Here is a 25430-nt window from a genome sequence, read left to right as displayed (position 1 = left end):
ACAAAGACTGATCACAGGCATCAACCTTGGCTGAGCTCAGCTGGAACGGCAGTGCTGCAAGTCTCATTTTCTTCATCACCTCCAAAGCACTGCCTTCCAGCTCTCCACGGCACAAACAAAAAGCCTGGCAACAATATCAATTATACATGCAGGAGGCAAACAAGGGGATTTATTTCACAACAAATAGCCTCATAGAGAGATACTGAATGGGGTAGATTAGCATTAGAAAAGAACAACAAAACTCCCCAGTTCAACAGATAAAGAGCAGTTTGATGGGACTGGAATTGGGGAAATTGGCTGATTAGGGTGTGCATTTGAAGGAGCAGTCAATTTCAGTATCCCAGCAAGGACATGTAGTGCTGTCGCTTTGAGAAAATGACTCAGTCAAAACATGACATTCTGAGAAATGTCAGCGATGAACCTTGATAATGCAAGACAACATCTGGGGATGATGCACAGCAACCATCAGAGAAAATCAGACATCAGTGTGTGTGTGACAGAGCAAGGGAAGCTTATCAAATAAAAGTCAGACGTTTGATGGCTGGTATCTAGCCCAGGCGGGTTAGAAACTCTGATAAATAAACAGAAATGACATTTAAACACCTTTACGAACATCTGTGCGTCTTTCTAAATAAGGGGGATTTACGTTCGGGCAAATACTCCAAATACGCTGAAAAACAAATTCTTACCCAACATTTAGTCGATTTTTTTCTTTCATTATTACTCTCGGATTTAATTCGTGCACGTCTCCGTGCTCCAACCACGTGTTCTCTGTGTTTATCCGCAAGGCTTTCTGGGAAGCGGTGCGCATGGCAACCAACGTAAACACCAGTGGCCCCCCTCTCCCCCTCCTCCCCGTCTGCCTCTTCTTCCTCTCGGCTTTGCAACGGCGCCAAAAGCGGGAGAAAATGGCAAGCTCGGCTCGCAGCGAGGACCACTACTACGAAAGGATAACGTCAGCTCAGCAGAGCATACACGAAAGGTGAGGACAGTTGGTGTTTTCGTATTATAAAGAGCACGGCCCCGTAGAACCGCGGACTCGAGTTGTTACCGTTGCCGTCTGATAGCCTCACCTTACCCGTTAGCTTCCTAGCGAATTCCGCGTACACAGAGATGAGCAGAAGCTAGTTCTTTAGCCTGCTTACTTGGATTCGTGGATGTGTATAAAGCAGTAACTGATTAGCGTTTGCGTATTAATGAAAGTTAGTCAAGTTCCCATGAAAGTTGCTATCCTGCATTAGCATGTGTGTTATGGAACCTCGCTGGGTTCATAAGTCTGACGGTTTGGCAATAATTAGCCCAGGAAACCACGGAGGTGCTGGAGCGGTGTGTGTGGGTAACACCTTCTCTGTGCGCTCTGTGTGCAGGGAGAAACGGAGGCTGGAGCTGGAGAGGGAGCTGTTTGCTTACTCCAGATCCGATAAAAGAGCGTAAGTCACTGGTTTGAGTTAAATATCCAATTATATGTGAGTGGACTTTCATCATTGTATATGAAATTGATTTGAAAAAATTCCCATGTATTCATATAGATTGACAGCTGTTTTATTATTTTCATTTGGGAATAAACAATCCAGGCATTTGTGTCAGTTTTTATTTAATACAATGTGTACAAGCATAACACTGCTTTAAAAAAAAAGAAAAGAAAAAAAAAGATGTAAATCATGTCTCATAAACACCAACATGCCAGGTCCATCCAGCAGGGCTTAGGTTGATGGGCGACTTGAGAATGAGATTTAAATTTAAAACATATTGTGCTTAACCTTTTCTCCTGAGAAGTCGAGCTCTTATTTTCTGACAATGCTCTTAGATAATATTTCTTTTGAATAATAGTTCTCCACTGCCTTCAGCTTACAGATAAAGTGTTCCAAACTGCGCAGTTATCTCAAGGAAATCTGTGACAGGGAAGCACGAGCGAAAATGAGAAACCTTGAGCTTCTGAGAGATGTGGAGTGCATAGAAATTAGCATGAAGGAATATAGTCCTGACCATGCCCCCCTCCAACAACAAAAGGTAGAACACACACGCTCTGTCTCTCTTTCTTTCTCTCTCTCTCTCACACACACACACACACACATTTGCTCAAGTTCATTTGTTCAGTGGAGTAGCTTTTGTCATTATGGAGTCGTACTGAAAGCAGGCTTTTAGTATGAACAAACACTCCTTCCACTGCGGTGGAATCAGATTTGACAGTTGTACTTTTCTTCTGACATTTTTAGATTCACGTGTAATAACCAGTAATTACTGCTGTCCAAGCTGTACGTTTAAGAAAACCGTAGTTCTACGAGGTTAACTTTGGAATAATGGCCGCCCATGCATGTGCAGGTATATATAAAATATATATATTTATTAGGGATGCTGCGTTTTTATAAATGAGGGTGTTGTTGATGCTCATTTGCCTTAATGCCTTGCTGCAATTTTAACAGAGCAGACATTTGCTTGCAATGGCTTGATGTGACAATAGTAAACACTCAAACTGTGCAATTTATCATGACAAGCAAATGAACGGGGGAGAAAACAATGAGCCAGTCAGATTATCACTTAAAACTCAACGACAGTGCTTGACAGCTTAATATCAAATTAACAAAATTGGCTAATTATGACTCACCGAGTTAATTGCCCAATATAGAGACTCTGAAGTGCTCCAGAGATTTAGCCATTCTCTCCCCTCAAGCAGTTGGTTTATTTCCTCTTGATGCTTTATGAGTCCTGCATGTTTGCTGTTATTTTGGTCGTCCTGTTGCACTTTGTTTCCATTGTGTAAAATCAACCACGGTTTTTTTCTGGTTGAACCGTGATGCTTTTGGTACAAAGAAAAACACATTTCTCAAACCGACAGTGAGTATATATTCCCTCTCCGATTAGCATGTATATTTATCTAGATTTTATTGTATTTGTATTTTTGGTATTTGTGCTGTATGTTAAAAAACACATTTTTTAAAGGTCTGTTTTTGTAATTTAAAGGTATGGCAAAGGTTCTGTTGGAGTTGGCAGTAAGGCAGTGAGTCCGCCCGGCCAAATAAAAATGCTAAGGGGTGTCAGCGTCTGCATAGAGGACACTCACTTAGGAAAACCCTCTGTTACTGATAGGGGCTGCTTTCAGCTACTTTCCTTATTTTTTTTTCCCCACTTTTACACCACATCCAGCTAATATTCAGACAGGTTAGATGAGTTTGCATGACACATGCCAGTTGAATATTAAAGAAGTCATTTATCTTTTAATTATTAATTCAGTCTTATTTCATACAGGCTGAGTGTTTGAAAAAGATTTCCAAATTTATGGAAGCAAAGAAGAAAATGGAGCGGGAACCAGCAAAGGTATGCAATAGCATGTGATCACACACATCACATCCTTTATGTATCAGGTAACCTGCACTCTGTTTGTTTGTTTTATATTTTTTGGATGATAAATGGTACTTATTTCTTTTTTTCCAATGTTTAAAGGTTTATGCTAATTTCAGTTCTATCAAGTTACGTTTTTAGGTTTGGAATAACAAAGGAACGTAGACATTATGCCTGGTAAATCTGTAGAGTCTACATTTAAACTGTGTATCTGTAATAACACAGGTGTCTAATCCTAGCTGCTGAATCTGTACAAGCGATGTAGTTCAAGCCCATGGCTGCTTTCTCCCTTCACTTAAAGCAGTTAAAGCTCTTTTAGATGAAATGTCTAAGACATCTCATAATAACTTGGAGCATGCTGTCTAGAGCAGTCACTTGTAACTGTGTGCAAAACCCCCCTCAGTCTGTCGATATTGTAATGAGCAAAATGGTACCGTCACTCCATTATGCATACAAGCCATTGGCTGGCAGTGTGCATGTCCCTCAGGCTGCAGCATTCATTAAGGGAAGCTTACCGGGCTGAAAGCTGGAGACAGATGATAACGGGATATGATTTTCATATTTAATACATTCCTTGGAAGAGCACACGCGTGCCGCAGATTGATAGAAGAATCAATTGCTACTTTAGTGAAACACTTTCTACTTTGCCCTGCAGCTACCGATGGAATCACTCAGCCAAGAAATTAACTTTTCCTCTTTTTTTACCTACTTTGTGGATCTGCTGGGCAGGCTGCATGGTTTACAGTGAATGTTATTAAGCAGCTAACTGTTTGGTATTTAAGACGCTTATCAGAAAAGAAACAGAAGCCATGCTTTTTGTTATTATGTTTGGAGGGAGGCTTTTTTGCTTCTCTCTCTCCCCGCCCTTGGTGACATTGCAGACATGAATCAAAACTTGTCTAAAGGATTTCTAATAAGATTAAAAGTTAAAACATTGATCCTGAGACATTCTTTTGAAAAATGTTGTGAAAAGAATTCTGACCTTGGCCCAAATAAGCTACATTTATTCAAATTTCTAAAGTGGATAGCTGACATACTTGAGTTGAAATTCTTTCAAAATAGCACTCATTTAACTGAAACAAGAACTTTGACATTTTAAGCGATCCATATTCATGCCTGGAAAAAAATATTTTATGAGGTAATGAAAAGTTTAGCTGATAAAATGAATATATTGTGTGTGTGTGTGTTTGTTTTCTTCATGAGTGCAGGCTGAAGCTGTTCGTGCACAGCACCAGGACGGATACGTCTCTCACCCAGCTAAGGATTTTAAACAAGCACCAGTGGAAATTTTTATGGGCCACCAGACCTCCAGAGGGCCTGATGCAGAAGCTGGCAGCACAAGTGTACACTCACACCAAGCATTGCATCATTCACCCAATCGCAGCCTGCACTCCCGCGAACGTCTACCAAGTGGCCTTTTGAAGGACTTCACAGTCGGCGGAGAGGATGCCGCCAGCAACCGAGCACATTTATCAGATGACATTTCAGGCTCAAACGATTCCCCTGACGACGGTAATTTGAGTGACAAACATGAAAGAACGATGGGGCCGCTCCCATCTGTTCGTGCCTTAACAGGCACAGCTGGCGGTGTGGCTTTTGGAAGTGATGATGAACGGGAACCTTCACCTTTGGCGACCTTGACAGGGCCTGAGAAGAATCCATCTCCTGGCAGCAGAAGCCCGACGAGGACTCAGAATTCCATCGCAGAACACACCGACTCCAAAGAGGTGGCTCACGAGGCACGCACGATGGAAGATGAAGAGAGAGGTCACGGCCATTTGATGCTAAAAACCACTTTGGGAAAAGAAGCTGAAGAGAGAACAGGTTTGCAGTGATCTTTCTGTCTGTGCTAGAATCTTTTAAAGCACTTTTTTCCCTTTACACTACATTGTATATTTACATCCAGGTAAAAGTGAGAGTGTCAGCACACTGAGTTCAGATGTGGAGTTGTCAGAGAGCACTGCTAGTGACCTGTCTATTTCTCTGACACAATCTGAGCTGGAGGAGGATGCACCAGAGGGTGGGGCACATGAGGGTAATGATACTCACGGAAGGCGTGATCACAACCAGCACAGTCCTGAATCGTCTCTGCACTCTAATGGCTCCAAGAAAACAGTCCACTTAAACAGCAAAGCTGCAGTGGGGGCCTTGAAAAGGTACAGTATATATGACTAATGTAGTTTGTTGTCTGACGTTTTCAAAGTGGGTCAGTGAAGAAAAACACTAACATTCTTCCTCAAACGGTGCTCAGTGCAGTCAGCAGCTTCCCTCCCCAAAATTTAAGGCTAAGCGGGCTAAGCAAGGAGAATGTTCTGCATGGCCATGCCGAACCACAGAGGGCTGTTGATGATAGCGAGTGAACACGCCGCAAACTCCTCCTTTCCACCTTCACATCTGAGGCTGACAGAGAGGATTGTGGGAGTCACGGTTCATGCCACCGTCCTCTCTGTAGTTCAGCAGCAGCTGCGGTGGCAGTGATGCATCTTATAGGGAGAGCTGGGGACCTGTCACCAACAATATTGCCATAATCCAAGATAATGCTGTAACAGAGCAATTTTCTGCTTGAGAGACCTCAGGAAGTCCCCAGTGGAGGAGGAAATTTGTGGCACCATAGAGTGCTGTGGAGGGGTGGGCATGTGGACAGCACTTACAGCCACAAATCCTTAGCGTGATGATGGCCTCTGAGTTGAAGGATCATTTTGGATGGGGTTAGAGCCACAGAAAATCCTATGTGAATGTTTGCACGGAGAGCCTTTGCATTTTCGCTACAGTATGAGGTCTTTTATGAACAGCACCTCTTATGCTCTTAAAAAAAAACCTTCATTTTGTGTGCACTTTTTTCTTCACTGTACTCTCAAGGAAAAAAAACACTGTTTAATGTTTGCCTTCTCTCTGTTCTTGGGTCACATTATGGACTATATTCTTAAATATTATTTCTTTTTCTGTAATTACAAAAATAAATAGTAATTTCTGAGCATTATTGGTATGAAAGGCTTTATTTTTTAATTGGTGTGCTCTCTGTGAGCATCAAAAATATTGTGGAGGATTATGTTTTCTCTCTGAGAGTGCTGCATGTTTGTTTGTGCCCAACTGTGTTTATGTGTGGTCGACTATACTTTTTATAGCATGACCCCAAGAGGAGCCTCAGTTAGGCTGTGCTGGGTAGACAATGGAGTTGGCTGCAGCTTTCATTGTTAACACGGAGAGCTTCTTTGTATGAGGAGGAAACCAGAGGCTTTGATGTAAACCTCGCAGAGCATCCAGTCTCTATCCTGCGTGTATTTCTCTTAAGGTTAAAGTTTATATCGCCCCCACAGTCCGGGAAAAACAACCCATTTCTCCTACAGACTCAAATATTGTATAGTTTAATTTTTAATACCATCACAATGCCCTCAACGTGCTTTGCTCTCACATGTGTTGTCTGAAGTGCTGCATGGGTTTGATTGATTGGTGACAGCATGTGATACAGTTAACACTGGCTTCTTAAAAATCCCAGTTAATCCCACAGATGGAGCTTAAAGCGTATAGGATTTTGAAAAAATTGTAATTGCAGTGTCATTAGGGCATTGCTCAGGTATTTTTTTTCCTGTGGCTTAAATTCTAGTTTAGCAAAGGTCTCGCAAATTTTCACTCTGTATTTTCTAAGGTGAATTCTGACAGCGTGCTGGGCCTATCCCAGATTTAGGCAGGTGTAACTGCACTTAGTGTGTGCTGTTATTACTTGTGGTTATATTTTCCATGTCCTTTTGTGTGTTACACTTGCTATTTATGCCTGGATGGTGAGATTCGCCTGACACCAGTCACTCAATGGTGAGGCCATTCCATGTGATAAATAACCCCAGAGCCACAACTCGACGCTGTAGAGCAATACTGCTGCAGAGAGGCTGACCTCTTCCTCCTGGCTAACAATACACTCCTGATGATGTGGACACACGGACAATAGTAGCATCTAAAGTGAGGTTAGAGACCTTGACATGAAAGCTGGCAACAATACAGTAAAGAGAGAGGTTTGCAGGAAAACACAACTAATTCACTTTCTCACTCTCTAAAGGTCTCTTTTTGAAGAGCGTTGATAAATAAAGTGGAAAGAGAAAGATGACTATTTCAAGGCCCACGCTGGCAATAAGGGAAAGGGAAAAAAAAGACAGAGCTTTTGCCTATTCTACTTCAGCCACACTGAAGAGGACTTGGCACAGATGTATTGCACACTACAGAATGTCATGGATATAATTCAAGCTGCCAGCTTAATCAGGATGTTACCAGGAAACAACCTGCAAAAAAGAGGGAGCAATTGTTTGCTGACCCCTAACCCAAGAGCCCATTACAGATTGTCATAAATTCTTTTTGGCCTCTTTTTATGTAAGGGGGCTCAGGATCTCTCGGCTTGGGGTTTCTGGGAGAATTCAATGAGGGCCACCCAGAGCTTAATGCTCAAGAAAGAGATGGATTCTCAATATCCACATGCATTAGGCATCCATTTCTCATTTTGTAGCCGCACACAGGACCAGATTAAAGTGTAAATCTCTCACCAAAGGAAATCATCCAGAGGCCCCTCTTTTTCCGTACACTTTTATGCACGAGCTACAACGGGTAATGGAGTTTAACTGTAACGTCATATTACTCGTTTCGAGCATTATTTCGCAATTTAACCAACTCTGCTCGATACCGCATTAATTCAGCAGCAAACAAGCTCCGGATCTGAATGCTGGTTTTGTCGAGCTCTTCGCTTGCAACCTGTTATTACACGTGGCAAAATCAGCGAACACGGTAAACTGTTGAAAAGCTGTATTGTGGAAGTTTAATGATCACATTCTCCAGCAAGCCTTGAGTACCTCAAGGAAATCGCCCGGAAAAAATGTTATCATAGTTTTATTTTCATTTAAAAAAATATCAGACCTATCGATCACGTGACCTCTTCCATTTTTTTGTTCATTCACCACACTAATAGGTAATTTATTTTAAGTCTCTCCCAGGAAGGACTCTTTAATCTGCTAGACAGCATTGAAGGACGACTTCGCAGCGAACAGGCCAGTGTGTACGGGGATTCTTCTGTCGATGGACTCGAGCTCAGTAGAATTATCAGGTACACCCTTAGTGTCTTTCTTCAAACTTTTTAAAACTTGTCTCCCCATGTCTGAATGAAATGCTACACATATTTATTTAAGGGGGCAGTTTGTGCAGATGAGGAAAACATATTATCCTTCTGCCGAGGGCTCTCACATTAGATGAAGTGCCATTACCGCCATGCGTGCATCTTTATTTCTGAGGGGTTTTCAGACACGTGGGATTGTTATAGTAACCGCTCTGCTGAATTGTTACTGGGCAGAGAGAGCATTGTGCACATGATTTATTAGATAAAGGTTGGTTTTTGTAGAAGATTTTTCTACGTCACGATTCATTTACAGCAGTAGTGAAATACTGATTAACAAAGGCGAAGCTCTCCGTCTGTACAAACGTCACATTTGTGAACGATGTCAACAACATCTTGGGCCATTTTGTGTCACAACCCTTGGTAGAGCGTTTAGCCATGCTGTGATATTATGTGAGCTGGAGTGCATGCGCCTTGATGTGTGTGATTATACTCATATTGTGTGTGAAGTATTGGCAGTTGTTCGATGTATGCTGTGTACTCCTGACCTGCTGGCAGAGCCCAGAGCTCCATGGCAATAGCTGACTGCTCTCTATATATTGGGAAGCCTTTGTGACGATGGAGCGGGCTTGAATGACGAGGACCTTGGAGCGTGTGGAGCAGTCGTCCTTCATGAGCTTCAGAGGTTGTCATGGAGCACAGAAAAGGGCTGCCTGCTACCACAGGATCTGGTGTGTGCTCATCAGGCCAGCACTGAGCCTAATGAAATAAGGTAAGGCCTCCTGGTTTGTCTGTGAATCCTGCGCCAGAAACTGACATCAGCCTGTGCATGTTTTTTATATTATGGATTCATATGTTGCAAAAACAAAACCACAGGCTGGCTTATTTGTGTGCAGTTGCAGTTTTTGTTTAGGGTTATATTTTCATTTACTTTTGAATTGTGATGATGTAAAAATTATGCTTATATACATGTTATGTAAGCGTATTCATTGTTGCTGTTTATATATAGATGCATGATAAAATGTTGGTGATATTTTGGGTGTTGCGTGATTATCTACTTGTACCACCTCACAATGGAGTCGTTCAGAGCACAAATATCAGTGCTGTAAAAGCTGCAGAGTTCAATAGATATTTGTCTTCTTTTCTTCAGGAAAGTAAACCACCTTACAGTACGGATGGATGGCTGTGTGTGCATTTGATTTTATGTTACTATTATTATTATTTTTTTCCTTCACTAGACTGTGGGGAGGGTCATGCACTTACAGCAGTCAGAGAGATTTCATGCTACTATTTGATACAGTCTCCCTTGTCCACAAATGTAAAAGGTCATCTTTGGTGTCACCTCACACAGTAACACTGCGTGGGTGAATGTCATGAGTAAATTAAAATGCCCTATCTGCGACTTCCAGTCCTTTGGATAATGAGTAGTTATACTCTGAGCTAAATCCATGCTCTGCTTCACTACTCTATTGATTTCACTGAGACCTTTCCTGCTATATAGTCAATTCAAAGGAGCACATCTAACAGTGTCCCCCCTCTTTCCTCTGGAGATCCCTCCTGGCTGACCTCGACCTTTTTATTCAGTTTTTCAACCTGAATCAATTTTGCTGTCTGTGTCTATTCAATGTTAACTGGAATTCATTAATAATCCATCACCTCTGAGTTGTTTTAGGATAACCCTTTCTAAAAAGGCTGCTTAAAGGAAGAGCTCTGAGAAATGCTTTATACTGGAGGTGTTCCAAACTTTTCAGCTTCTTCACTCTTCTTGATTATCTAATTATCTTTTACTTTGTGCGTGTATAATTATGATTTATGTTCATATTTCCTGCTGTGTGCTCAATAACAAAGCCGCTATTTCTCTCCGTCTAATCCCACCCCCATCCTCACCGCAGCACCAGCCTCCCTCCTAATGCTGCTCGGCTGTGGGATCGCTGGTTCAAGCACGCCCTTGTGCTCAAGGAGCGCCGCGTCCTCAGCACTGAGCGCTTGGTCCAACTGTTCACGCCGCTGCTGCTCAGCCGTCATGCCACCTACAGCCACCAGGTAGCGTCGAAGGCACATCCACTCCAGTGACATGCACACAAACAAACAGGAGGTCACACACTTGCATCCCGAAAGCGCACTGATATCTGCACAGAAATATGGCCCCCTTTTTTCCCTCTTCTTTCCAAATGAGCGAGTGTTTTTGTTTCTCTGCTTGTTCCTTTGCGTGTTTTTTTTGAAGAGGAGTGCAGTTACTGCTAAATGCCCTCTTTGTGTCTCGTGCTGGAAACTAAGCCCTGGCCTCCTGCTCATCAGATTGCTCCACACATTGACCTAGACAGAAGGGAAACCCTGACCCATGTCGTAATCGCAAATTACAGCCTCAGCTTGGCTTCTTTCATCTCATGTGGTGTATTCATCTGAGAAACACTTGCTTTTAATTTAGTATTAGCCAAAAGTATAGCCGTCAGTTGGGTCTGATTGAACGAGGGAGCCATTTGGACCTTCCACTCAATGGGATTATTTTAAATTTCCCACTCATTGACCTTGTGGATCATGCTCAATTAAACAAAGAAAGAAATGACAAAGAATATTCCCACTCAGAGCTCAACGATGATGTCAAGAGACATGTCAGCAAACCCACTATCTGGCTGCCAGAGTGATTATCTACACATGCAGGTTTTTGTCTTATTAATTTTTGTGGATTCATGTTATGTGGGTTCTTGTGGCTGTAGTATTGCTGACGCAGTGAGAGAAGCAAAGAGGGAGACTGTGCAGCCTCTTAAAAGTATGCACTGACAAAAGGAAGAGGGGTGCTGCCATCGAAATCATTGTATCCAAGCACACGAGGAAAAGCCTGAGTGGAAATCTTTCTTTCTCTTCAGCGTCCTCACTCCATCTATTTCTCAGTCTCGTCCTCCCATTTCTCCGTCTCTCTCCTCTCTGTCCTCTCACACAACAGCTTACTCTCCACACACACAAGAGAAAACAGAAATTTCCATTCACATCTTGCCACACAGCCTGGCTACTCTGACAAATGGGAGCATGCAGCTCGCATGCACACACTCAAAGAGGCCCTTTGAATATTCAAGTGCTAACAGTTGCATTCATTGATATTTAAAATGCAGTGGGTCTGCGAGAGCCCTCAACCCACAGTACATTTGACTAAATCTAAAAAAAGGAACAAAGAGGGATATCGGGGACAAGGATCAAGACAGTTTTTATTGTGCAGCAGCATCAAATACCAAGTGGCAAACTCAGATTGTCCTGTGTTTGCGTCTCTTCTGCTCTCTGCAAATGAAAGCGTGAACATTGTCAGTCATAACTGTGACCCACTGATAACAACTTACAATGCACTTAAAGTTTGTCACTGTCAAAATCCTCCTGATCATCTCCTCCATATTAGCGCTCATTAAAAGTTGCAAATGGCCATCTGAGGCTGAGAGGCAGTCTTTGATCACAAAAGAGAAATGGTGATGGCAGGATTTGATACGGGGGAGGGAAGAAGGAGAGAAAGGAAATCGGCGTGTGGCATCTCGCTGCTCCCCATCTCCTGGAACAGCTCCTCTTAATTGTGTATCCTCATCTCCACAGAGATAAAAATGAGCAGAGTGGGAGGAAGAGAGTAGTTTGTCTCAATCCTCTCAGCCAAGAGGGAAGATATCTGGGACGTGTTGCACATTAACACCGGGGTGATTGCATTCTTTAGGCAGTTCTCTAATCTCATGGATGAAAAGAGAGAGTGAGAGGAAAAAAGTGTGATTGAGAGGGAGAGCGGGAGCGAAAGTGTGCGAAATCATCTTTTTTGAGTTAAACGAGTGAGACAATTTCAAGTTATTTTCTCTTGGCGTTTGAACACGCATTACAGCTGCACCTCTGTGCGAGCAGCCATGGCCAAAGTAAATGACTTGCCTAATCGGCGAGAGTTCAATTTGACACTTCCTTCACAAAATGAGAACAATTAAGAGTGTGGTTTTAATTTGTGCTGCTCGCAGGCCAAAGTGCTGCTGAGGACACTTCTGTCCCGGTCCAGTGAGGAGTGCCCCTCAGCAGAGGACAAGAGTGACTTATCTTCTTTATGTGGTCCTCCTTCTCTGCTGGCTGATGGGGATGCGAAGCCTGCCAGGCCCGTACGGAAGCAACGGATCGAAGGTCACTGAAGATGATTGGTATAATATCACCAGGCATGATCAATTCTAATTATGAAAATGATGCTAATGAAACGTTAATATGGGTTTGGGTTTTAACAAAACAGCACGGATTTTTGTGATTCCACGCTGTGATAAGTCATTGTGTCATATGCCATATGTAACAAGACCATTAATTGGAAGAAATATGGACTTTTTTTTTCTGGAGACCAACTCTGCAGAGAACTAAAACTTCCCTTTCATGAAAGAAATCAATTTCACTATAGAGCTTTTTTTTTTTTAATATAAATCCCTCACAGCGCAGTTTTCATACACCCATCCTTTCAGAGCTAAAGAAAGACCCCCCCATTCCCATTTCTATCCCTAGACTCCCTTCTTCCCTGCCATTGCTTCTCACTATGCGCTTCCCTTTCTTACAGAACTACAAAGTGCTGAAGAGGACAGCCAGGACGAAAGCCCTGTGGAAAGTGGTCCTATTAGAGGTAAAAAGGCATTGCCGGTGCCCCAGCATTCACACTGTCCTTATGTTGTGGTTTGTTTTCTTCCCACTGCAGTGAATAATGGGCTCTTTTACACAATGGCTGAGGCAGGATGATCAAGGTGAATCCAGGGTCAAAGTCCCACCTGAAGAGCTGTGCTAGTTCTCTCTAATTATCTCCGAGAAAACACTAGCTGTGTTTTCAGCTCGGTCTGAGGCATTCTAGCAAAATTGATAATTCACTGCCCCAGCATAATGCGGCCGCTTTAATTGTCAGGGCGCCAGGGTGGGAAGCGCAAAAGATCTGTCATCGGTTCTCATTATCTTCTAAACAATGCTCCGGCAAGGCTGGACTTAAAATACTAGATGTGACGGCATCCTGGAAGCAGTTGGTGTGCCCATCCCTCAAGCTGCACCTCTGAAATGTAAAGCAATCCTATACTACCCTTGGCTATCAGATTTCCTACTGGGTTTTTCATGTGTCCGCATCCCTAAGGTGCACAGCCAGCAAAATGAGTTCAGTTTCCAATCGCTACACTTAATCAAAAGAGACATAACCAGCTAAAAAAAAAAAAAACTTGACTAAAGATTTTGCAAGGAAAAGATTTTGCTGTGCTGAGCGACATCAATGTCACAATCAAAAACGGTGACCTTGGAACTGATAGTAATTGCCAAAACATGCACGCCTGTAGACCTGCTGGGGTTTTTGAGACTACGTGTAAAAGCAGTGGCTGTATGAAGTGGAGATTGGAATGCACTGTAAACATGGTATGGCTTTCAACAATGATTAAAACCTATGTTTTTATTGTGAATCCCAGCTGAAACTGTTAGGACTTGGTCACAGAAGATCACAATTTTGCTTTGCCTTTCACATTCTTTCTTTGAATGTGTACTTTTTGTAACATCAGTGAGATAACAGCCCATTTATTATGTACTTCTGTTCTGTTGATTTTTGCCAGCTCAGTCTCTCTCCTCCACTCAAATATGATACTGTTTTTAGTGTCACGGAAAGTAATTACAAGTGTTTCTTTTATTTTTTTAAACACAAAATCAATCATTCCCTTCCTGGTAGGGGATGCTGAGATAATGTGAGATGCTGATTGCTGTCTCATGGAAACTGTTGCTGCATACTGTAGGCTTGAATCAACAGTTTAGCTGAATGAGCAGAGTGTTTCTCACCCACTCTGTTAAGTGATGAAACCAAAAACACAAAAAAAAACGGAGCCACTGAAGCGTGTTGTCTCATCAAACACAGAAACCTGTGAAAGTTGGAAACCTGGGTTATAAGCAAATATTTGACCGTGACTTTGTGTGTGTGTGTTTGTGCCTGTGTGCGTCCACGTGTGTCCCTAAATAGAGACAAAAGCATATCAGTTACTTAAACAATCAGCCATGATGGAAAGGCGGCAGAGTTCTGAAGAGGAGGAGGAGGATAGCCTCTCAGGTAAGGGATGTGGTCCACTCTTCCAGTCAAGTAGGGAACAACTGGAGCCTAATCATTGGTTACCAAGGAAATACGTGGACATGAGAAGCAACAGTTCTCTTCTATGCTCACATTTCTGCTCAGTGAAGTTTCAACAAATCCCATTTTTATCCCATTTTAACTCCACAAAACATATCATAGATTTTAGTTATCACATGATTTGTGATATGCGCCATATTCAGGGTGGATGCAAGAACTTCCAAATGGATTGTTAAAAAAAACATACTTTGAATACGACTTCACTGTACTCATAGCATAGCACTGCTATTAGCCTTACATGTTTCTATATAAGTATACAAGGTAAATTAGCTTGTGATGAGATCAATCAAGAAATCAAATGGTTTCATCCAGCCCTGTTTGCTCTTTTAAGGAATAAATCATGGCCATGAAGAGGACCTGCGGAGGGCCAAAAGCTCCTCACATCAAGACCCTTACCCTCGGTAAGAACATTGTTATTATTCAACGGGCCACACGAAATGGGCCACCAGACACCAAAGTGGTTGATGTACATTTGCATGGCTGCTCTCATAATTCCCTGTTCATTTCCATAAGATCAAGGGGGTGCCACCCATTAACTCGCTTACAAAGACAAAAGGTCCCTAAAGCCCCCTCTTACTCACCGTTTGCTGGGTTCAACCAGGTTTTAGAATTCAAAAGCAGATCAGCTACCACAAAAATAAATTGGAGCCCTAAAAGTGTCTTCAGGCTTGTTGTCGAAATGCAAACATATCACGTCAAGAAGAGAATCGGGGACAACGCTTTTGGAAGAAGCCAGCTCGAGTGTTGACAAGAACAAATGTCCTTTCATTTTTCACCCTTGAAACATTTTTAGGCTGGTCAAATCAGAGCTCTAAGTAGTTAAGAAAAGAACATCTAATGATAAATAGCTCAGTGGAAACTAACCACGCCACGGTTACATTTGAATATCAACACGACTTCATCAAATCTGCAATTGCATGTCAGGTCCTCAGAGCACCTCTTCACTGCAAACCATTTGGGCTCTAGTAATGGCTGGGTAAACGTTATGAGGAATAATCTTCTCTGATTTCATGTGATTACTGGGCACCATGCTGACACAAGGGCTGAAGTCTGCATCTCCCTGGCCTGGCAAGCAGGCGCTCCCAGTCTGCCTATTAGCCCAGGGAAGGGTCTAATGGCCTGGCTCTATTGTGGTCCTCATAGCTGCTGATGTCTGCCACTACCAGCCCGGGTGACCAACCTCTTTAATAAACATGAGCCAATTTTGGGCCCAGACCCTCTCAGATGGTGCCCATCTCCCTGTCATTAATGTGCATGGGAAGTCCGCAATATCTGTGATTAAACAAAATTTGCAGAACAGAAATTAGACTGCAAAACAAAATGCCACGAGGAGTTATGAGACACAAGTTGTGTACACAAGAGAAATTGGAAAAACGGGTAGTTATGCATGGCCAACACTTTATTCCAACTGGAGTGTGGAAGGAAGCACCAAGCACGTCTTTTGTCATACTCGGAGTGGCTGTGCGCCCTGAATAGACATTTACTGATAAAAGAACTTTAATTGTAAAGCAGTGATATTGGACTCCTCTATGTAAGGATCCAGGTCAGAGATCAGAGTCTGAGTTAAAACAGCTCGTGCACAGATGATGCTGTAATTAGTCCATATTAAGTAATGTAAAGTAAAATGATATTACATCATAACATTTGCCCTGCTCAGTTCAGTTTTATTTATGTCCACTTACAACATATATTTTTAATAACCCTTTCAGGCAGTTTTGAACAATATCTCTCTTATTATTAGACTGATAAGTTTTATGTTGTCTTCTCTAGTTCTTAAAAATAGATAAATCCCTGATGCTTAAACACAGTGGGGGAGGGAGGCAATACAATGCAGAGGATGCTGGAGGAGATGGCTGGTTGGACATGGAGAGGGTTTAGTCACAAATAAACTTAGTGAAGTAAATGACAGCTGTTGGGACAGTTGGATTTCCTTTGGATCACAAATACAAAATTCTTTTTCATTTTAATGTTCATTTTGACCCAACACCCATCTCTTTGTTTGGAAGGATTGTGTTTTTGCTTTTTGTTGTGCATTTCCAGAACAGGTTTCATCCTAAATGTAATTTAAAGCAGTATTTTGAAGGACTTTATTGTAACTTGTTTTTACCTGCTGCCGCTCTGATACAGCAATTGCTCCATTTCTCCCTCAACGCTTAGATGTAAGCATTCCACTTACAACAGTCACTTCTTGGTCTTTATTGCTTCCACAAGTGGTCTGGAAGCCCTGTGCTTAAGCAGAGGCGTAACATTGCCCCATTTTCCTCCTTCTTTCTCTTTGCGTCTCGCTCTCTCTCTTACCCTTTTTCTATCTGTTTGCCCCTCTTCCTCGCCGTCTTCCTGTGTTTTCCTCTCCCCTGTCTGTGTTAATTATTTGCTTTATTTTGTCAGTGAGCTGATGAGTGACTTCAAAAGGAGGATGGTGCTGGACTCGAAATAAAAAAAATGGCTTCCTCTCTGTTGTCTTAGACAATAATTATGATTTGCCAGTTAAGCCTAGACTACAGCAGAGGGATTGTAGTTTAAAGCAGAGGCTTTGGTGCAAAAAATGCATTTATAGCCCTTTGTGAGGCTTCTCATTATGTGTGGGCCTGATTCATTAAGTAATTGGTTTGCAGTTGTTTACATGAGTATTAAGGCCTTCTATTCAGGGCCTTTGAGAGATACATTGTGCAAATGTTGCATGTTATGAATGCAGAATGAGAGGCGGGGGGCCAGTGCTATTGGCCAAACACTGCACTCAGCTGAAAAGCGAGAGAAAAGCACTGGGTGCTGCTTTGCATAGCAATGACTGGGGTCTTAATAAGCTTTACAGATTAAATACATGCAGTCTATACAAGATGCAAAGAGATACTCTTAACACATTTATATGTGCTCATTTCACTATTATGAAGTTGGAGAGAATTGGGCTCTTTCATATTCTTTTGCTTTCCAGTGTCTCTCTTTTCCTCGCTCTCTCCCACACAGTGTTTTTCAGTTAGATACTTTTATGGAATGTTCTGTTTATTGTATTATAACTCGCGGGGAAGCGACTGATCTGCAACATTTATGAAGGATTTGTCCATTAGAAATCTTTTGCTGTCTTTGTGAGTAGCAAAGTAAAATCACTTTGTGGTTGAGTGGGGATGAAAGGAATAATGCACGAAGGAGTGAGTCTTAATAAGCAGCTGCACTCCATGTAAAGACCACTTGTTCCCCTTTGTATGCGAGTGCATGCCACTGCTTCCTCTCGTGCAAAGAAACATTGTGCTCCTTTCTACTGTAGGCATTTCAGATGGCACTCCTTTCTTGTTTTTATTTTGGGGTTTTTAATACCTTTTTTATGCCCTCCCCGCTCCATCGCGTATCCCCATTTTTGATCCAGAGACGGGGAGAGATGCTCGAGCACATGTGCACAGACACACAAAACAAAATCTGCAGCCATCAGACGGGGTGATGATTGTTGTGCCTAGTGCCTGCTTGACAAAAACCTTGACTCAACAATTAGTGGTTTACAGCTTTGCTTTGGACAACAGGATGTGCTCAAGCATTCGACCTCAGATCATTCAGTGTGTCAAAATCAGAAGCTGTGTGTGTGTGTGTGTGTTTCCTGCACACACACACACATACGTGGAGGCTATGTGAACATGTCACAATTCACTGGGAGGAGAGATGGAGGGGTGAGAGGGACCAGAGCTGAGAAGGGGGGAGGACACGTAAAAGAGAAAGCAGGACATAGAGGGGGAGAGAGAGACGGTAACGGACAAAGAAGTATTAATAGGTGGAAAATCGCAAATCCAGAATCCAAAAACGACATAAGGAGCACAAAGACAGCAGAATAGTTGGCCGTGTGAGACCGAGCTGCCTTTTACCCATACTGCATCTGTTCTTCTAAATGTTTTTATGGTTATAACGTCAGGCAACAAAGTTGTTTTTCTGTGCGTAAACATTTGACAGTATGTTAGCTGCACCCACCCCACCCCCACCACTCCACTACCACAAACAACCATGAATAGATAAAGGCAGCATTTAGAGACTCCAGCCAGAGGAGGTCACTGTGCTGCACTGGCTCTCTGAAACGGATGAATGCCTGATTGCTCTTTTATAAAAGAAGCCATCTTTCAGGCATTTTCTGTTTCTGTGTTTTCACATTTTATTTGTGATCACTTTATTTAACTTTGGGATTCATTTAGGTTGACGCAAAACTTTAAAGCCAAAGACGGCACATGTGACCCGTGTTGTTATTGTTCAAAGCAGCTTGGATTCATTTACTCAGATGTTTCTGGTGCTTTATTTTCCTGTTTTCTCTACATTATTGCAATTTTTGTGTCAGACAGCCTGCAAATTTCAGTCCACCCTCGCTTAGATGAGGCGTTAAAAAAGTGTAACCTGATCTGTCCTTCATCCATCCCTCACACTGGCTGTCTCCACTAGACTGCCACCAGTCAGGACGAGAGCCCGCTGTGTTGAAATCATTGGCCCAGTGCCTCTTTCTCTGAGTTGCAGTACTTACTCATTGCCAGCAGAGAGCACTCACATGTTAGAGAGCGCCCACTCACAGTGCACTCACAGTTGCCTCTCACTGTTTGCCCCCACTGAGGGCTATATCCTGCTACCATTCAGGCCTGTTAGAGTACATCTAAACGGAGCCTAAACAATGTTTCTGCAGGGTCATAGCTGGGATGGGAGTAGGAGTTGATGGGAATGATGAGGTGATGGGTCTCCCTTTACCTTTAGACGAGCACAGCCGCGCAAAAGTGCTATTGTGCTATTAGCATTTGTGTGTGGGTGGCAGAAGCTTATAAAAAAAAAAAAAGCCAGGGTAAATAAAAGCAGTTTTCTAGCTGCTGGCAAGGCTGTGCTAAATGCTTGGTAAGCATTATTTCCTCGTACAGTATTCATTTTCCCTAATGTAACTGGAGGACAATGCATGAAAAAAATCTTAAATATGTCCAAGGACATGGATTTAGTCTCATGACTCTAGCATGAACGTGACCTTAAATTGTAAATTTGACACACTGTCAAGTTAAAATGTGAGATTTTGCTTTTTTTTTTTCTGTTCGGTCCAGATTTAACTGTTGCACATGAACACGTTTTAGTATAATAGGTCATATTTAACTTGCAACTTAACTGTGTTAAAAAAAAAAACTGTATTAGTAGTTTTTATTTGTTTCTCAAGAAAATGAGAAATATTCCATAAAACTGGATCGAGATGGTGCTCACAGAGTCAAACGTAGGATTTTTACAAAAAACACAGCAGAGAATTATTTAAAACACAGTTGCAGAAATCCCAGGTGCTCTCACATAAGTGAATCACTGTGTTAATCCACAAGAAGTGTGCCAATTTTTTTTCATTATTCAATTTCACTAATCCAGTTTCTGCATGTAAAATATGTGGTAACATGATTGTCCTTGCACAAAAGTGCTATTGTGTTATTACGATGTGTGTGTGTGTGTGTGTGTGTGTGTGTGGGTGGCGAGCTTAAAAAAAGACGGGGTAAATAAAAGCAATTTTCTAGCCATCAGCAGCAGTATTAAATCCTTGCTAAGCATAATTTCTTCCAATAGTCCTCACATTCCCTAATGTGACTGTTGGTCATAAGTGAAATACAGCTTCAATGGTTTCAAAAAGACTATTCTTTTTAGCTGCAGCTCACAAAACTACTACAGTCTATGTGAAGATGGTTTGTATCCTTATACTTGAGGAACTGATGTATTGCCATCTAACTATAATAAAGGTTTTGTTATTATAAAGTGCATACTATAGTCAACCTACTTGAGTTATTGTGCGACTGTAGCTTTTGTTCATTTCTGCGCTCCTTTAGCTCTACAGCATGAACATGGTTTTTATGCCAAGAGCTAAAGCAGTAGCTTTTTTGTATGTGTGTGGTAGAAGACTAGATACTTACTTGCTGAACTACTACCACAGGCTAATACAGCACACAACAGTAAAGCAGTAAAATGGCACGAAGAGCAAAATGTAAAGAATAGTCTTTGAAGCCTCTGCCATGGACAGATTGTGTTAATCTTAAAGAAGTGTGTCATTTCTAGCTGATGATACCAACTTCTGTTCTTACAATGTGTCATAACATGATATTAAATTTTATATTTATCAGATTTTATATTTCACACACTGTCATTACCTTTGTATTGTAATGACAGACAATGTGTTGTCATAACGCAAAATATAAAAATGTAAAAATACACACACACACACACGTGTAAATTTATCATACGTTGAAAAACAAGAGTGTTTTACTTGACAAAAAAACAAAATAAACAAGAAGAGAAATTGAGAGAAATACTTATGTGTGTCAAATATATATAAAGCTCATACATTTTAAAGGTTATGTTGAACTCTAATGCAGAGTAGACAAAAAAAAACTGTTAAAACACGAGATAAACAACAATATGAAACCACTGCAAAGGCCATGAAAAGCGAATGAGTGCGGGGTTGAAAAAGAACATTACAATAGCTGTAATTTGCATCATTTTACACATTACATTCACCTCTGTGTGGCAGAGCTTGTAAAACACTGGCCAGCTCAGTCTTACATATTCAGATCATTGCCTCAATTAAGGGAAACTCAGCAGAAGATGAACTGGCATAAATGTTTATGGAAACTGAATATTAGATTGGTGAGGTCAGATCCAGGCTGGGCTCTCTATGGTAATAGACCCGTCTTGAAATCAGTCCTGTCCCTCACTGAAGTGGAACAGCTGATAGGCCATTCCCATCCCGAGGGGAAGTTCGAGAAAAGAAAAGCCCAATTTACTCGCTGTAACAGCTATTATTGTGGCAAAGGAGAGGAAGTAATGGTATAGATTATTGCTGTATTTTTGCTGCTGCAGGGTCTGGCTGGGATCTGTTGCCTAACCGTTGTAAATGGATACACTATTCGCCGTAGTTTACTGTTTTTACTTTATTCAGTTTAGAAAGCTGAATCGTGATAACACTTGGATTTCCTCGTTGTGTCCATCATGATTTTTGTGCTGTAGTGCAAACAAAGGAAAATAAATCCTGTTCTCTCCAAATAACGCAGGTAATTCATTTTATGCACCATACAGACAGAAGGTGTTAATGTGTTAAACACACATTAACACAAATTAATTTATCGATGCAGTTCCTCTATTAGCTTGGTCAGACAAACCAGTATATAACACAGTATCATCATTGTTTAAATACTGTTTGAGGATATATTAAAAATCAATAATAGCACTTTAGATTTAAGCTACAATAAAAAAAAAAAGATGAATGATCTTTATTTACATAAATGTGTGTATTTAGCGAGATATTTCTACACGAATAAGCACATTTTGGAAATCCACAGCTCTTACATTCAGTTCACCATCAGCTTGCAGGCAGGCTGATTATCTGCTCTCGGGCCATAGCTTTTGTTTTCTCCCCCCACTGCTTTCCTTACTGCTTCCCTGCTTTGATTTTATTGCGTTTTAAGTGCCAGAGGTTCAGTATTCTCTCTGAACAGATGCACGAGTCATCCAAACGTCCTGTAGGAAGTCCTATCAGCATATGAATGTAAAGGTTATATGCTAGTAATTAGACTGGCTCTGCGGTATATAGCTTGTAGCACAGAGCAATCTGCTCACAGTTAGGAATGGGAGGTGCGTCTTTGTTCTCTCATTCGGTCTTAAGTTTAGAAAATAGCAACTGGAACGCAGCCAGAGCAATTTGGTCCTTATACTCAATGTACAGTCACATGTGCCAAGAGGGAGTGATGAGGAGATGAGGGTGATTGAGAGGGTGACAATCAAAGAGGTCACGGGTTTGAATTGATGCAGATGGAAAAGCGGACCAGATTTTTCATCTGTTTGAAAGTCTGCATCATTTTTTTTTTTTTTTTATAAGAAAGAATCAAATATAGGAGACCCAACAAATAAGCAGTATGGATGTGTATGCTAACCTGGGCGATGAGGAGGATACATTGTGGGCTTTTGAATAGGCTCTGTGATGATGTAAATTAAAGAGGAGGCCTTTAAAAGTGGAACAGGGGGCCTTATTGCATATGCATCGAGGCAGATCAAAGCCTTTTCGGAGGTCACACATTTACATAGCGATATCACCAGAGCTATGGGAACCTGGCAACCCTGTCTTTGGACTATTTTTGAATAAAGAGGGCCTTGTGGAAGTCCTTTGGCACAATTACACAGGAGTCAAGGAAGTTCCCTTTGCCACGATGGTTCTAGCCATTAAATATCATCTTTCGGAATTAATTAGGCGTCTTCACGCAAGTCTGTTTTGGTTGTTGTACGTATGCCAGTTGGACTGATTTATTTGTCTGTGTGTTTTATTATACTCAGACAAGATTTCTTTTACCTTTGTGACTTTACACACAAAATGCCAAACATGTGAATGAACAACCACATAGCAAAATCACAAGCGCCTACAATAGGAGTCAAGGGAGTTCTCACGAGTGCACTGTCTGAGTCGAGCCACTAAATATCACCAAAGTTAAATGGATGCTTTTTTACAAAGATTTTATTTTATTCTATTGTACTGCTTTGGTTAGTTTGTGTGTAGTCCGTAACCTGATTACAAAGACTGATATCTGAATTGACGTATTTCACTTGCAGTATTTGGTCATGTTAAAGTTTTCTCTTCATTTTTTTCAGCAGTGAAAAAGTAAATCTCTCTCAAAGAGAGCCTGGGGTCACAACTTCACAAGGCTATTAACTATCTTTGTGTTTCCAGGAGAGAGAAGGCAAGCTCAAAGGCTCATTCTACGCTACAGTCAAAAGGTGAGTGTACACTAAATTATTTCATTTAAGTGAAAACACACAGTGTCAAAAAGAGGTTAATGACACCAAACGGATCACCATAGAGAATCCATGTGTTTACATCTGTGAAATTATTCAAAAATTTAAGCTTCATAAAAATACCATCTATTTGATTAAATTTCTCTCTAAATGCAGCTGTACCTTTTTGAGGATGTCTGTATAAAATGTGACCATGAAGCCAAGTCAGGTTCCTAAAAGATTAATTTGAAGCAAGCGCTACCAACTCAATTAATAAAAAAGCTAAAATGCTTTTATTTTAGGGGACATGCTGTGTCTTTGTCAACTTAAACAACAGCCCTGAACTTTGAGGCATTTAAGGTACTGCTCTAAATAATAAGCAGAGAGAACATTGCCGACTTTACAGTGGCAAAACGATGTTTAATGTTATGAGCTGCAATCAGAGAGTTCCCATGGACCACCAGGCCACCTTAATCAGTGCTGCTACATTTGATTTCATTGAATCGACTGTCTCCATTTGCAGCACGAGCTGGATCTTCTCCACTGTGTTAAATCGGCAGTGCTTAACTTGATTTTCAAATTTGGGGAATTAAACAAATTGCAGGGAGGCAAATCTGGGGAGAAGAGCTGATGACTTGAGAGAATTGTGTCAGTGGAGCAAAGGAGACCTCCCTATCTTCAGTGCATTAGATGCTTGGAAACAAAGGTATCACAGTGCAGGTTTCGGTTAAATGTTCCTGAGTTGTCTCAGCGTGGGACTCTACACTGACAAACTGATCCTAGGGAATTCACAGTGCACAGCTCTAGGTCCAAAGATGGATAAGAAGATGATGATGAAGGGGAAATTGTCCTAATTTGAAATGAACTACAGTTTGGATTCTTATTGGCCAAGATCAAAATTTTTTTATTAATTAGTTATTGGTTGATTTTTTTTGTACATGTACAGCTGTGATCAGACCCAAAATTCTCCAAGCACAAAAGACCTACATTGAACACATACACTGATGAGCTGCAGCATTAAAACCACCTGACTATAATTACGTTCAGACCCCCTTCTGTCACCATAACACCTTTGTCCCATTGGTGCTCGGCGCGGTTTCCTCAAAGCAGTTTTGGCGGAGCGCATTATTGCATTGGGAGAGGCTGCTGCTGTCGGGGAGCGCTTTGCCGCGGAGCTATGTTCAGTCTGTAAAGTTTTAAGCATAAAAACATCGACGTGAATGTCAGCAATGAAGCTTTCCCAGAAGACCAATGGGTTGTAAAGACACGCTCACCTGGCAGCGGTTTTAACGTTATGGCTAATTGGTATATAAACTGTGTAAAAGGAAGAATGTTAAGATTGTCAAGGTGAGCTTACTGGAATGCTTACAAAGTGAGTATAGAAATAAAATACTTATTCTCAAGATGTCGACAGTAACGGTCCATTTGAAGCTTGGAGTGAGCATTCTGCCACAATAATGTAATCCTGTGTTTTGTTCTTTGTACCTCTCTGTATAGATTTCTGGGGTCAATCGGATGACAGCAACTCTGAGATTGAAGCAGCCTTGCGTCCTCAACCTTTCAACAGCGATGGCATTTATGACTTCTATGAGTGATATTTCCGCTGAGATATTTTTTTAATGTACTATATTATATCACTGCAAAATCTGCGGCAGATTGACTCGTAGTAGTTCACCCGCTGACCATTATTTTAGTGGTCTGCATTGTAAATCGTATGCACACTGTATCATAAAAACAAATAATAAAGTTGACAGCTCTCACGCTGGGTAAAGTATGTGAAGAGTTGTCCAACACACTGATGTTAACCCTGCTTCAGTCTCTTTATCTGAACAACTCTCCCAGCTCATAATAACAGCTCGAAATAGATTAAACTGATCTTTTAAAGCGATTTGTTTGCACTAGGCTGAAAATCATGCATTTTGAATGCCGCAAGCATCTCCGAGTGCTCTACCTCCAGCATGCTCGAGTGTAGTGATGTGAGTCACCTGTGAAATGACAAAGCACAATGGCCACTCTGCACGCTTCTGCGCGACCTGTGAACCCGCTGAAGAGGCCCATCTCCCAGGGCACAAAGTGTTGCAGCACTAACAAACTCTGAATATTTTCAGGCTCTAATAAACGCTCTGCACATATTTTCACAGG

At 41.6% G+C, this 25430-nt stretch overlaps 1 protein-coding gene across 1 annotated transcript; it reads left to right on the top strand.

Annotated features, from left to right (window-relative positions):
• Window positions 1–742: 742 nt before the first annotated feature.
• On the top strand, window positions 743–25093 carry kiz (kizuna centrosomal protein). The gene is made up of 16 exons (XM_005922405.2): window positions 743–982; window positions 1368–1430; window positions 1848–2010; window positions 3247–3315; window positions 4548–4851; window positions 4984–5163; window positions 5246–5495; window positions 8303–8422; window positions 9036–9200; window positions 10321–10471; window positions 12406–12562; window positions 12978–13040; window positions 14394–14480; window positions 14890–14959; window positions 23245–23291; window positions 24786–25093. The coding sequence occupies exons 1-16, from the start codon at window positions 810–812 to the stop codon at window positions 24881–24883; spliced, it is 2160 nt and encodes a 719-aa protein (XP_005922467.1). The 5' UTR covers window positions 743–809; the 3' UTR covers window positions 24884–25093.
• Window positions 25094–25430: the final 337 nt, after the last annotated feature.

The sequence above is a fragment of the Haplochromis burtoni genome, unplaced genomic scaffold (assembly GCF_018398535.1).
Source record: "Haplochromis burtoni strain Fernald_Lab_line unplaced genomic scaffold, NCSU_Asbu1 Contig_55, whole genome shotgun sequence".
NCBI classification, from domain to species: Eukaryota; Metazoa; Chordata; class Actinopteri; order Cichliformes; family Cichlidae; genus Haplochromis; species Haplochromis burtoni.
The sequence above is the reverse complement of the archived record's forward strand: the minus strand, read 5'-3'. Positions and strand labels throughout refer to the sequence as shown.